The sequence below is a fragment of the Camelus ferus genome, chromosome 1 (assembly GCF_009834535.1).
Source record: "Camelus ferus isolate YT-003-E chromosome 1, BCGSAC_Cfer_1.0, whole genome shotgun sequence".
Taxonomy (NCBI): Eukaryota; Metazoa; Chordata; class Mammalia; order Artiodactyla; family Camelidae; genus Camelus; species Camelus ferus.
In genome coordinates this window covers 107,896,516-107,910,491 of record NC_045696.1, presented here as the reverse complement: position 1 = coordinate 107,910,491, position 13,976 = coordinate 107,896,516, and the positions used below count along the sequence as shown (strand labels likewise).

The 13,976-nt window shown below is 38.0% G+C and overlaps 1 protein-coding gene across 6 annotated transcripts in view; it reads left to right on the top strand.

Moving 5' to 3' along the window:
* Positions 1 to 13,976, top strand: part of PPP2R3A (protein phosphatase 2 regulatory subunit B''alpha) — a 148,370-nt gene that overhangs the window by 57,430 nt on the left and 76,964 nt on the right. For 5 of the 6 annotated variants that reach the window (XM_032488015.1, XM_032487996.1, XM_032488003.1 and 2 more), the window contains one exon: positions 11,100 to 11,366. In XM_032488015.1, coding sequence (XP_032343906.1) covers positions 11,100 to 11,366 — 267 coding nt within the window. Of the gene's footprint in view, positions 1 to 6,994; positions 7,438 to 11,099; positions 11,367 to 13,976 lie in introns of those variants that run through there. The other variant, XM_006182813.2, reaches the window with a different exon arrangement.

Genomic DNA, 13,976 nt, shown 5'->3' with positions numbered 1-13,976 from the left:
AGTTCCTGGCTATGTGACATTTTCCAGTACTACTTGCTACAGTTCTTCAGTAGACAAGTTTTCAGTAGCTGAGGCATCCAATACGCAAGCTTCTCAGTCCTTTGATTTCTTCTCCAGTGAGCTTGTCCTCTTCCCCTCTATAGCTACGTATTCTCTGGCCCTGTGTTTATGTCACTGGTTTTAAAAGTATGGTTCCCAGCTAACAACATTAGCATCACCTGGGAGCTACATGGAAATTCACATTCTCAGGCCCCAGCTCCGGTCTACTAAATTCAAACTCTGAGGGTGGGGCCCAGCAATCTGTGGTTTAACAAGCTCTTCTGGTGATTCTGATGCATGATCTTGTTTGACAATCACTGCCGTGGTTCATCATTAAAATCACTCCCTGAATATACTCTCAGCTGCCTTGTCCTGCCCTCATTTCATGGTACTCACCTGGAAAACCCCCAACTCATGTTAAATTGTGTTCTCTGTCTACTCTGAGCTTTTATTTATGCTGCTGACCTTGGCTGGAGAAGATCACACAACCAAACTGAGTGGTCTTGCATTAAATTCATGACCACCAACCTCCAGTGGGCCTTTAGCACTCTGGCAGTCCTGCTACCTTTCCCTGGTCCCTCAGTTTCCCACTCTGTACATGACTTTCATAGCTTCCTCTGTGTCCTCTAACACCTCCTCTTCCATCCTTGCCCACAACGAATGACCTTGTTTCCTATTTTACTGAGAAAACTGAAGCAATGAGTGGAGACCTGTAGCCACCCACCTAGCCATATCAGCACCTGTTTACTCTCCCTTCCCTTCTGTTACTGTGCATGAATGGTCTGGGCACCTGTCTCAGGCCAACCCCTGTACTTGTGCTCTAGATCCCATCATCTCCCTTCAACTTAGGGACACTCCTCCAGTGATTGACCCTTTTCTCCTCTGCAGTCATCAGTTTTTCCCCTTCGATCATTCCATCAGCAGGTAAACATGCTGCGATTCTCCCCTATAAAACCAGGCATCCCAAAGACATTTTGGCATCCAGTAGTTCCATCAGCTGTTGAATTAGTAACATAATGGCTTATCCCCAGGGTCCTTAACCATCAATTCCAGCCTTCCCTTCTGACATCTGTGAATTCAGTCCTCACCCAAAATTACTGAGAAATCATATACACATATACCCCCAACAAAGACACTGGGGCAAGATATTTTATAGTGCTGCCACCGTGTATTCGTTGACATTCAACACGGCAGTGTCAATGGATTGGAAACTCCATATTCCTTCTAACATGTCTTAACATATTTATAGGCCAAAGTAAATTCTTATGCTCTGTAATGAGCAGTCTCTACTTGAAATAATTCCTGAAGGAGAGAAGGAGGACAAAAGACAGATTAAGAAGAACTTTAGGAACCAGAAATTCTAGAGATCCAAGAATTATTATAGCAAATAATTTTAGGTTCTTAATTATCTCTCTGCCCCAGATCCTAGAAGAACATCTGCCCCCAAGTATTAGCAACAGTGAGAGGGAAAAATATCAGATATATGGGTTCTTTCACTTATTAGGTCTCCTCCTGTTTTGCTGCAACCAGTGAAGTTAAGGCTAGACAATTTGACTGGGAGCAGAGAAACCATAGATCACTACCACCCAGTCTCCTTCCCCCACTCCAGTGTTTCATCATTTAAGAGTAAAGTAGCATTAATAACACAAAACTAGCTATTAATTAAACAAAGAGAAAATATCAAGTTAGTGAATAAAGGAGAAGGATATAAAAATGTAGGGTTGTGGGGAGGGTTAGCTCAGTGGTAGAGTACGTGCTTAGCATGCACGAGGTCCTAAGTTCAATCCCCAGTACTGCCACTTAAAAAAATAAAATAAAACAAACCTAATTACTCCCCCCTAAAGCAAGCAAACAAATTTTTTTAAAAAGTAGGGTTAAGAATAATTAGCTTTTAATCAATTTCCTCTATTAAAGTTTACTTACAATGATATTTTCAACAAAGTCTGTGATTCTAAGTTATTATTACCTTTTTTAACTGCTCTGCCAGTTAGAGCCAGGATGTGAAAGGCTTTTTTAAAATTGAGATATAATATCTCATCATATAAAATTCACCCTTTTAAAGTGCATAATTCAGTAGGTTTTAGTATATTCAACAAGATTGTGCAACCATTAGCACTAATTCCAGAATATTTTCATCACCCGCCCAAAAAGCTGTATTCATTAGCAGTCACTCCCCATTCCATCCCTCTCTCCAGGCCCTGGCAACCACTAATCTACTTTCTGTCTCCATGGATTTCCCTATTCTAATAGGACATTTCATGTAAACAGAATCATACAATATGTGAGTCTTTTGTGTCTAGCCTCTTTCACTTAACATAATACTTTAAAGGTTTACCATGTAGCACGTATCAATACTTCATTCCATTTTATGCTTAAGTAATATTCCTTTGTATGAATATACCACATTTTGTTTATCCATTCATCAACTGTTGGACATTTGGGTTGTTTCCACTCTGGCTATTATGGATAGCACTGCTATATGAACATTCATTTGCAAGTTTTTGTGTGGACAGAAAAGGCTTTTGATTTAGCATTTTAAAGTTTTTCAAAATAGCCAGCTTTCTTTTTTAAATCAGAAGTACCCTCTTGATATAGCAGAACTTCCTCTTTAATATGTAACTCCCCTCCCACCCCACCCCCATAGCATCATAGGAGCAAAATCTTTTGATAGTCACTTCAGAGTGACTGTCTGCTCTGTCTGGACCTAATACTAACATACTCCCCTGAACACAGGTCCTCAGAGCTGAGCTGATTCCCAGGCTTGATGTGCTGTTTCTGTTACTCAGATGTTTGCGGTTTTGCTGCCTTGTTCATCCCAAGTTTTCATAACTCTAAGGCCTTTATTGGTACTATTATCTCAAGTCTCCGTAGCCTTGTTCAGTGGAGGCTGGGGAATGATTTTATATGTTGGTTTATAAAATACAGGCTAGATTTATTTTGGCACAGTACATTGTATATACAGTATTAACTGCTTAGCAGTTTTATACAAGTCAAAATAAGTGACTTACTTCTTCAGCAAATGTTCAAAATTTTCTCTATCATGTGCAAGCAACCCATTTTTTCTTAAAACATCCCATACAGGTTGTTTCTTTCCAGAGAGAGAGAATTAATATGGTATATCACCATTGTCTTCATTTTCAAAGTGGGGAGAGCAGGGAATTCTGAGAAGATTCAGAAAGTTCTAGAAACTCCATCCTGAGTTTCAAACTAAGCCTCAAAGAGTGAATTCTGCAAAAACAGAGTGTGTTAGGTGTCACACACAACTTTATCTCTTCTGTCTCCTTTCTAATCTCACCTTCCATCAGGGTACGACCTCTCTCTGGACTCGTGCCTCAGTTTTGTAGGTCATTTCAGGACATGATAAAGGAATATCTTTTCTTGCTTGATATATTGGAGGCTCTCCTTAAAAAAAAAAAAAAAATCTTTAGTTTTTAGAATCGCTGCTGAGAGACCAGCCTCTCATCTGTGTATCCCTGCCAGGGAACTTATAAAACCCTGTGACCCAGGAATTCACACACACTCCTGCTGCTGGTTCTCTGAGAAAGATTATCTTCCTTGCTCAAGCATGTTTGCTCTGGGGGAACATACATAGCATGGCAAGATGGGAAAGAAACCCCAGTTGAGGCAGCTGGATCTTAAGGTAGCAACTGATATATCCCAATCATTCCTACAACAGGAGAACACCAGTCTTTCTCATCCTCTAATCAAGCTCTCGTAACACAGTTGCCCTGAAGACCCAGGTTGAGCCCATGGTCTAGATAGGACAACAAGTGTCTTCATACAGTGTATGTGTGTGAATGATCTGCAGGCCAAGAAAAGATTCAGGCTGCTGTGCAGGAAACACCTGTTGTTGCCTAGCTATCTTGTTAGGTCTCCACATATGCTGCAGAGGGCAGGAGAAAAGATCTCATGGTTTATTCCAGAAGAACGTTGGAAAGACTCTCACAGTCATCTCTTCCCATCGTAACTGCCCACAGCTCCTAACTTTCCATGTTTTCAAACTGAATGTATTAACGATATGTTTATAGTTTTCTATTCTTCCTCTCTGGTTAGTACCTCCAGGGGAAACCTCTCACCCAGAAATAGCTCTTCCCTTCCAGCACCCAGCCCCATGGGTTGGACCACTTCCTCTATGATCATAGTAGGGAGGGAAGAGAGTAGATCAAGGGCCATGTTTGCATCAGTCGTGAAAGTCCTTGTGTTTGATCTTTTCCCAGTACAAAAGCGGTCACTCTAAAACCTATGTTCTTTGTTTCTGTGTTTCAGTTATCATATACTTCTTGAAACTAACTTACATTCTCAGATTCTTTCTAGAACTAAGCAGGTTTACTTTCATTAAAAGGCAAGTAAATAAGTAAAAAGCAAATAAACCAACCTCATGATAGTCTTTCTCCATCAATAACTCATTGCCACAGACCAGTTCTTTCCTAACCCCCTTTAGGGGGCCTGGCCTTTTCTCCTTCTGAATTTTTTGGAAAGCGGTTGGATAAATAAAAACTTAGAGCTTATTTCTTCATCATCAAAAGACATGGAGAAGTATTTTCTTTTTGCTTAAGAGGGTAGCAGGGCAGGCTTTTGAAACTCCAGAGATTTATGGGAAATAAATGAAATGAAAGTATTTGTTGTCCTTTGCTTCAAACCGACATTGTGCTAGGTGCAGTGAGACAGAGAAGGGATCACTGCTTTATCATCTTCATACCCTCAGCACCCAGCAGAGTAGCTGCACATAATAGTATTCAGAAAAAAATTTGTTGAGTGACTGAATGACTTTAAAATTGACCTTACCCTAAATAGTTTAGACTCTACTGGAAAATATTGTCAGATTATAAAACATTGCAGTACAAGCCCTTTTACCTGAACATGATTAGAATGGATAGTTACCCAATAGGGAATCATTAACTCTCTGCGTACTCTGTGTATCTTCAACATTTTATTTAACTCAAAACGTTAACTTATTCAGATCTTTTGACATAGGGCCAAAGCCTTTTCTTTGAGAATAAGTGTCATAATTGGAAATTGAAGTTTCATGACATCTTTCTTTAGTCCACTCAGTACATTTGTTAACCGATTTCCAGTTTCAGTTTCTTTAAAGTGGAGACAGAACTTAAGTCAGTAGTGAAGCAATTTAAATAGACACCTTCCGCATTTTAATGTTTTTTCTCCTTCATCTCACCCATAACTAATTTTATAGCAAAAAAAAAAATTAGTAGTAGTAGTTTGCCTTTACTGATTTTTTATAAAACATTCAGTGTCAGGTTCTTTTTTTTTCCAATTTTAGAAACATCCACTCCTTTTTTTCCACACTCATATTTCGTTAGTTTAAGTAATATGTAATTGAATTGAATAATTAGTGTAAAAAAATGCATAAACAAGTGGGGACAAATACAACCAACGCTTCGTAAACTTAAAATTCAACCACTAAGATAAGAAATATGAGAGCATAACAGAAACTAAACTATTAGCCATGAATCAGTGTGTCCTGGGCATTGGTGTTTCTCTTTCATAGGAGAAATGGAGGGGGCTTAACTAGAGAAGCCTTCATGAAGTAGTGAAATTTGTGTTGGACTTTGAAGGATGGTTAAAGTGTGCATAATTTGAGAAGAAGCATTCTCAGGAAGGGGATGAAAAGTCACCCCCCTGAAGCCATGGGTTGATGCTGGGAAGGGGAGGAATACAGCTAAGGTGTGATTTAGTTGAAAAAGCATTAAATCATAAGTCTAAAGACCTAGTTGCATTCATAACAAACTTTTTGATGTTTTAATTTGGAGATAGTAATTAAGGAGGAATGGGAATGTTATAGGCAAGAGTGTAGGGAAGGACCCAGGTTGAAGCATTAGACCAATGGTTTCAGTGTAATCCTCTTTCAATCACATATATGCTGAATGCTTTCAGTAAGATTTTGATGAGTGGAGAATTCTACAGATTAAAAAAAAATTGAAACCTGCAGATTTAGGTATATAAGCCCAATATACATATTATAAAGTGTTGTAACAATGTCTTGAAATAAAGGGGAAAAACTTAAGTTCTAGGAAACAATAGAAAACCAAAGAATTTAATTCCCACTGAATTAGACGAAGGTTCAGCAGAAGAGAGTCGTAAGCTATTTTTGATTTGGGGGTTTATTTGGTAATATTTGGTTTATATTTTCTAGAAGTAGAAAATATTGAACAATGTAGCTGATGGAAAATAAATATTGAAGTCTGAATATTAAACATGAGAGAATACTTAAAGATTCACTTGTAAATAACTATTTGAGGCAGGTGTTTAACATGCAATAGAATAATAGAATATTTTTAAAATCTGAGATTTCTTTAAAGCCTCTTAAGAAAAACAAGTCTCACAAATTGAAGATGCATTCTGTCATTGCTGTTTGATCATCTTTTGTACCTTTATTATAGCCAAATTTCACTCACTTCTGTGTATCTAAAGCTGCTTTCTTCTGGCATTCAGTCATTCCACTTCTTAAACCAACCCTTTGACAGTAAATTTTCAGATGTATCCAGATTCAAAATCACTTCAAAGAAGTATGTTTGATGACTAAGATAGTTTTCAACAAACAAGGGAAAAAGAGATTTGATTTTAAAATCTGAGACTGACGAATCTCTTTTTATATTACCATTTGAGAATGAAAGTCTTTTTCTCCACATTTTGTCTTGAGGGTTTTGGACATTTGCTTCCCTTCAACTAAGAAGTATAAAAACTAGATGTACTTCAGACTTGAAGTACAGAGCCTTCTTTTTTCATAAAATATTAAATAGCAAAATTAAAAATGCTCAACATGTTCTTTCTCTTCTAGCTTGAGGAGAAACTGTTTTATGTGGATTGACACCTCACATACTCTGAGTTTAAGAAGCTAGCATTATCTGAGAAGTCGCTATTTTTAGGTCCAGCTGTAATGTTTCTAACTTTGGTGCTCAGAGTAGTGGGTGCTTCCTTTCCCAGAAGGCTCTGTAATTCTCAACATGGGTAGGTCAGTTTGACATAAAGCTACCTACAAGGAGCAACAGGCCCATTGCAGCCCGTGTTTCTTTCTTGAAAATTATGAGCAGATATTGGGAGCCACAGGCAGTATTTGGGGAGCAGCTGCATGTCAGTACAAGCATGGATTGTGGTCTCTGGAGGCTGGGAGAGCACAATGCTTGAACTTAATTTCTTTGGGAGATAAGAAGAAAAAAATACCTTTCTGCCTGAAGAGATTGACAACTTATTAACTCTGTCTTCAGAAGTGTGCTGGACAGTGGCTAAGTAAATATCCATTTTTCAAAGATGATGATCAAGGAAACATCTCTACGAAGGGACCCGGATTTAAGGGGAGAGTTAGCTTTCCTGGCAAGGGGCTGTGATTTTGTTCTCCCGTCACGGTTTAAGAAGCGGCTGAAGTCATTTCAGCAGACACAGGTTTGAAACTTGGGTGTTTCTTTTAAAATATTTTTATTACTAATAAAACCACCCAGTGAACTAACTTACAAATAATTTTACAGCTCACTTGATATTAGATCAAGGAATTAATCTGTGTCCTCTATTCAGCTATTTGCAGAAAGCTATTTGTAGAGAGATTCCAACAGGTTTAAAAATAGACCTTCTGGATCTGAAGTACAGTACTCACATTTTTCTCTTGTAGAGAGGGAATCCAGTTTTAGAGACAATAAATACAACTTAACAAATATTTTACAATTCAGAATTTTTAGTAGAAATGTCTGAGAAACTAGAATTTCTGTTGTTAAAAGCCTTGTTTGCACCTGAATCAATAGACTAAATTTGTATTAAGCTACATACATCTGTAGTGAATCTTTTTAAAAAAAAAAGAATATTGAACCTGTTAGTCTTTTTTTTTTTTTGAAAGAACTATTTTTACATATATGCAGTCGTGTGTGTGTGATATACTGTATGTAGGTAATGAAGGATAGTAATTACTTCTGGGTTGTGAAAGAATGTCTTCCCTCAGCACACTGTAAGATTGAGTCATTTCTGCCTGCAGTAGCTTCTTGCAGAGACCATGCTAACTTGCTTACACTCGTAGGGTCAGTGTCTCATCAAACAAGTTGCCTAACATTGAATACAGTACAAATCAAGGGCCATGTCAATGATGGCCATCCAGAATCCAGCAAGAAACCATAGTTTTGTAGTTATTCTGATCTATGGTAATTTCATATTTTTTGAGTGAACCATATAAAATGGCTTTTTTTAAAAAATGGGTCCAAAATAGTCAAATACTGGAAATGCTACAGTGACATAATAGCATAACTGTACTATTCAGAATGAATAGCTAAATGATACTGTATTTATAGTGAAAAACTGTAATGGAAAATTGAGATACTTTGCCCAGTAATTCTATTTTAAAGCTGTTCCTAGATTTGAATGAAATAATTTTATTCAGAGTGAGCAGATGCTAAACTTGCTGGTAAATGTGATGAACTTTATATTACTGTGCTCTATTCTCTAATTGTAAAGGGTCAGTTTTATTAAGCTACTTTGAGGTTTAAATTATGTCTCCTATTGAACTCAGTGAAAAGTAAATTGATACACCTAAAAGTTCCAAATTGAATGCGTTCTTTTTTTCCTTTAGATAGTAATGTCACTTTTATTAAATATGGAATCAAACAATGAATTAATTAACATTTGTCTATTAGTGAACTGCTCCATGTTAAGAAGTACACTGAGGAAAGCAGAGTAGATTATTATAGAATCAAATATTTTCCCACTCAAATTAAAACCTTGACAGATAGCCAGGATTTGTTCTGAATGTCTCTTATTTCTATCAAAGCAGAAGCACAGAGTCAACATTGAAGGCCTTGCTCTTCAGTAGCATGTGTTCGCTAGGCTGACTATTGAGTTTCATCCCCACTGGCACCAGTGGTCTTAATCCTATGGTTATAGCAGCCCTGAAGTTATCCATAACTGCCCTGGATGTCACACTATGGGAAACAATTTGGGGAAGCAAAAAAATAATTTTGATGCTTATTTACTTGTAGTCTCACAAATCTTTTTCAGGATAGAATAGAAAGGAAATGACAATGCAAATGACCTAAACAAAGCCCCTGAAGAATTATATGCCTTATTTTAGAAATTTAAGAACAACTTCTACTGTTACTGGTTTAGAACTGTGTAATAATATTTGCAGATTTAGCATTAAGGCAAAAAAGAAATGTCTACTTAGGATACATTACCAATTTTTTGCATGAAAAGTAGTTGGTAAACTAAATAGCTTTACAAATGTAAATGGTTACTTTATTTATTTTTGAACCTGGAAGACTGTGCCAGCTTATGTTTAACCTTTTGAGAACCCCATCCTTTGGCTTTGTGACTCATTTTTTTAAATTAAGACATAACTCTGCCCAGCATAGTTTTGAACCTTTTACCTGTTAATCCTGTAATATCCTTTAATCTTCACAACAACCTTCCAAGAAGTAGGGGTTATAATGTTTTATTACTGAAATTCTGAAAGATTGAGTAATTTTCCTGAGGTCACAGAGCTAGTAAGCCATCACTGTTTCCTGTTAGGTTTTTCACATTTCATTGGCATCACTCCCTCTGCCATTTCTTCCTTGACTGTTGCTTTATATGGGTGACATCCCGATACTGCAGAAGAGGCTTGGTGTGACCAGCTGGACTTCATATCCCCAGTAGTATTAATATATGAGCAGACTCCAGTCTGTGTATTAGTGTCAGATATTAACATGAAAAATGGTCCATGTTTAACAAAAGTAAGAGATTAAATCATATTTATCGTATATTTATGTGAATGAAGCTTGTCTTCCTATAATTCTCATGCTTTTCAAAGGTAGCTAAGATTTTTACCCTGAATTTAAAGATCATGTTTTAAGTCTATGCGTCAAAAGAAAATATGATATTTAAAACTACTTCTTACTGATATATCATTGTTCAAACTTTAGGAATGGCATTGGGATAATTTAAGAAAGAAGAACACGAGTAATATTTTGTGTTCACAGTGAATTTAAAATAAGTTTAGCTAGTGAACAGTCATGTTCATCTTTCATACCTTATGTAACATCTAGTAGTGCCATGCTTATGAGCCTTTATAGATAACTTGGTCAAAATTAAGAATAGAAATTAAAACTATGAAAAATCTTCATGGAATCTTTTTCACTTTCTCTGCTAGGAATCTCAGAACTAAATTTTTAGCTTTCACTGGTAAAATAAACTTCAACTTGAATGTTAGTGTACCTCCTCTCCCCTTTCCCTAAATCATAGATAATTTAATCTCCCCATTGTCCCCTGCCCCTTGACCTTTTTATACTGTCCTTTCTTATGTCTCTTTGTGGTACAGCATATCAAATCCTTTTTAGAAAAAGGAATGCTATATATATAAACTATTAGTGAATTGATAAACTGTAATGAGAGTTTTGCTGTGATGAAATTAATGACCATGATCCTTGCCTATTAGAAAGTACCAAAAATGAGAAAATGTGTATCTCGGGAAAAAACAGCATGCATGCCCCTAGTGACAAGTAAATCAGCCTGGCAGAAGACGTTCCAAAGCTAAAATGCTTTTATTTTCTTAAAGAATTTCTCTGCATCAGGGGCTGGCAGTGATGCCCTAGATAAAGTCAGTCTAGGGAAGGTGGAAGGACACTTCTCCAACAATGCATTTTAGATCTGCAGATTTAAGAAGGGCTCATTCTGTCTACTTATTGAAGGAGAAGTGGAAATACACAGAAAGACAAAGAACAATTTTCAAGAATTTAGTAATCCAGTTCCAACAGACCAAGAATTCTCCTTGAGATCCTTATTGTGTCAATTGACGTTGCTCTTAAATGTCTGCTACATTGCTGGTAGGAAAATGTACTGTAGGATTTTTTAAGCACAAATCTATGTAAACTCAAGTAATTGACAGATAATTAATGTACTGATTCATTTCATGTAGATTAGCATTCCCTTAGAGCAGGCTTACCCGCCGTAGGGTACAGTGAGCCCTTGATGTCCACTGCCTCTAATTGTGGCTTCTTGTATTTACACCCAACTTCCTGTTACTAGTGAAGACTTTCAAGAATATATACTGTTTAGAATTTTTGTGTTTCATAATCATATTTTCCTTCCAGATTCAAAATAAACCAGAAAAGAAACCTGGAACGCCTCTTCCACCTCCAGCCAACTTTCCAAGTAGTCCCCGACCTCTCTCCCCTGTTCCTCATGTGAATAATGTTGTGAAGGCAACATTATCTGTAAACATTCCACGGTTCTACTTTCCTGAAGGACTCCCCGACGCCTGCAGTAATCATGAACAGACTTTAAGCAGAATTGAAAGTGCTTTCGTGGATATTGAAGATCAGAAAGCAGATATTTATGAAATGGGGAAAATTGCAAAGGTAATGTAACTGCTAAATATTGCATAGTCTCCCTTTCTCTAGCAATGTCAGCCTCCCTCTCTTTACTGCCTCCTTGCTATCTGTTTTTCAGCATGCATAGATTTATTTCCATATTGAAAAAATTTATTTGATGCTGATGTATCTTTAGCTATGGTCCTACTTCATGGAACTCTTACGTTTAAAAAAAAATTTAAAAAAAACCTTAGTGGTCTCCCAGTCCAACCTCCCATTTAATACGGGAATTCCATCCATGACATCACTGGCATATATATTCATTATCTGCTTGAATGCTTTCAGTAGCAGGAAACTCACTGCCTTGCCAAGCAGCCTGTTCTATCATTAAATAGCCTTAGTTGTTAGAAAAATTTCCCTTGTGTTGAATACAGATCACTTTTTTTTGTTCTCGTTCATTGATCATAACTATTTGCCCTGAAGCCAGACAAGGAACCTTTATGCCAACTCAACACAGTAATTCTTCCCAGAAATAAATGGATTTGCCACTAGGAAGCAAGTCTTTGATACTTTCCAGTATATCCAGATGCTTCTTATTTAAGATCTTAGCCCCGTATGCTAGAACTACTATAACATCTTCAGCAACTGGATCCTGTACCCGCAGCCACCTCCTAGAACAGTTAATACTGAGCATAGCCATCCGTTTATATTTGAGCATGTCATTCCCCAGCTCAGCCATATTCAGAGATTCCTACCATCTATAGGGGTGTTTCGTTTGGGTTTTATTTTTGTCATGCACATATATTGAAGAGTCATATCATACCTCAGGAATTAACAGTGGTCTCAAGCTGTGCTTCAAGAAACAGAGGGGTTTAGTGGGCTAAGGGCTGTATGTGGGCAAGTAAACACCAAGTGGGAGTTCCCAAGACCCCGTGTACACTTCCACTCGGAATGGTTCCTCTGCTTTCAGGAATAATGTTTAGGTTGAAAATTACTGATTTTGAAGATGAAACCCAAACTACTGTTCCCTGAGTGAGCCTGACCCAGCTGCCCTCCCACCGGCATGCTCTACATTTGGGCTCTCATAGTTGTCCCCTCCAAAATGGGCTTCCACTCTGCCAGCCCCAACATCATCCCTCCTCTGAGGCCCAGCTTCCGTCGTGTCCTGAGAGAAGTCCCTGAATCCCTGCCTCCTCTCTCCTACCTCTAACCTCAGACCGTTTGTTACTGCTGTTAAATAATTTGTAAATAAGAGTGATTTTAAGGGAAATGAAAAATAATACTTTTTTATGCTTTTTTTCTTCATACCCCCAACTTAGAACTTGCTTGTTGACCCCTTAGATGTTTCTCATGAAAAACAAACTCCTTCATTCCAGAAACAAGCGTTTACTTGTTTCCACTCTATTGTACATGTGAGGAAACTGAAATCCCACAAGTACTGACCTGAAGTCCCAGCATCTGTCTGTCTCAGAAGTCCTCTTGACTCTTACATTGTGCTGTTTCTGCCATGTTGTCTCCCCTGAACATATGCTAACACATCATCAGCTAACTTCCAAGCTATATCCACCCAAATAAATTACAAGTTCTTTCAGGGCATTGGCAATTTCTTATCCAAAGCTTTGAGAGATGGCTATTTTAAGAGTCAAGATGGTAAATTATTTGAAAATGGGCTGAAACGATGAATCTAAATCCAAAAGAGAATTTAGCAAGGATGAATGAAGTCTGCTTTTTGAGATAACATATTAATTGCATAAATGCTAACATGGTAACAGTCTGTGCAGCAGAAACAGGAGGTTTCATGGACTGCTTCAGGCAGGCAGACAAAGAGACACTATGCAGACTTAGGGACATAGTAGTTCCCTGGTGCTCTGCTGGGCTCCCCACATCTGGAGAACCAATCCAAGTGATTAGTGCCTTGCTGTCGGAGACCTGCTGTCTGCTCTGTCTTGAAGGTTTCTGGGCAGCCTTCCTCCTCTGAATACTCCCAGCCCCTGACTGAGGAGCCTTTCTGCCACCCTGCCTCCCTGCGCCTGCTCTGGCTCTCCCACCCTGTCTCATGGTAGCTCTGCCCTGCTCTGTGGTGCAGTGGCCCGCCAGCACGCCACAGAATCAGTGAGAGGAGAGCAGAGCCAAGGACTCCACAGGTGGTCAAGGAAAGGGTAGGGAAGAGTGAGTCAAGTCAGGGGAGGAGTCTGCATGCTGGGGAGTCAGAGGAAGGACTGTCCTATTTACAGACAGTGAGGATCATTCTGTATGTGGCATCAGGAAAAGCTGCCAGTGGTGAAGCTGGCAACATAGAGAAGTTTAAAAAGATAGAAAACTATTTTGTTTGGCTATAAGAACAGTCATTTACATAACAACTTACTGTTTATACCAAATCATCATGTGTCACAATAGCCAGTAAACACATACATGTCTGATTAACTTGTCTGACTTGGACTTGACTATAGCCCTAAATTCCATTCAGAGGTGCTAAGCATTTGTGTTCATTGTTCCTAGACGTCTATTATCAGCTCAGGTAGCAGTGAGCTGCTCATACCTTTAAAAAGTCAAAATTAACATTGAATATAAAAATGGCAGATTTGTGGATAATGACCTTAGAAGATATCATGAGTGTATAGGCTTGTAGTTTTGTTTTCTTTTTCTTTTTTTTTTTTT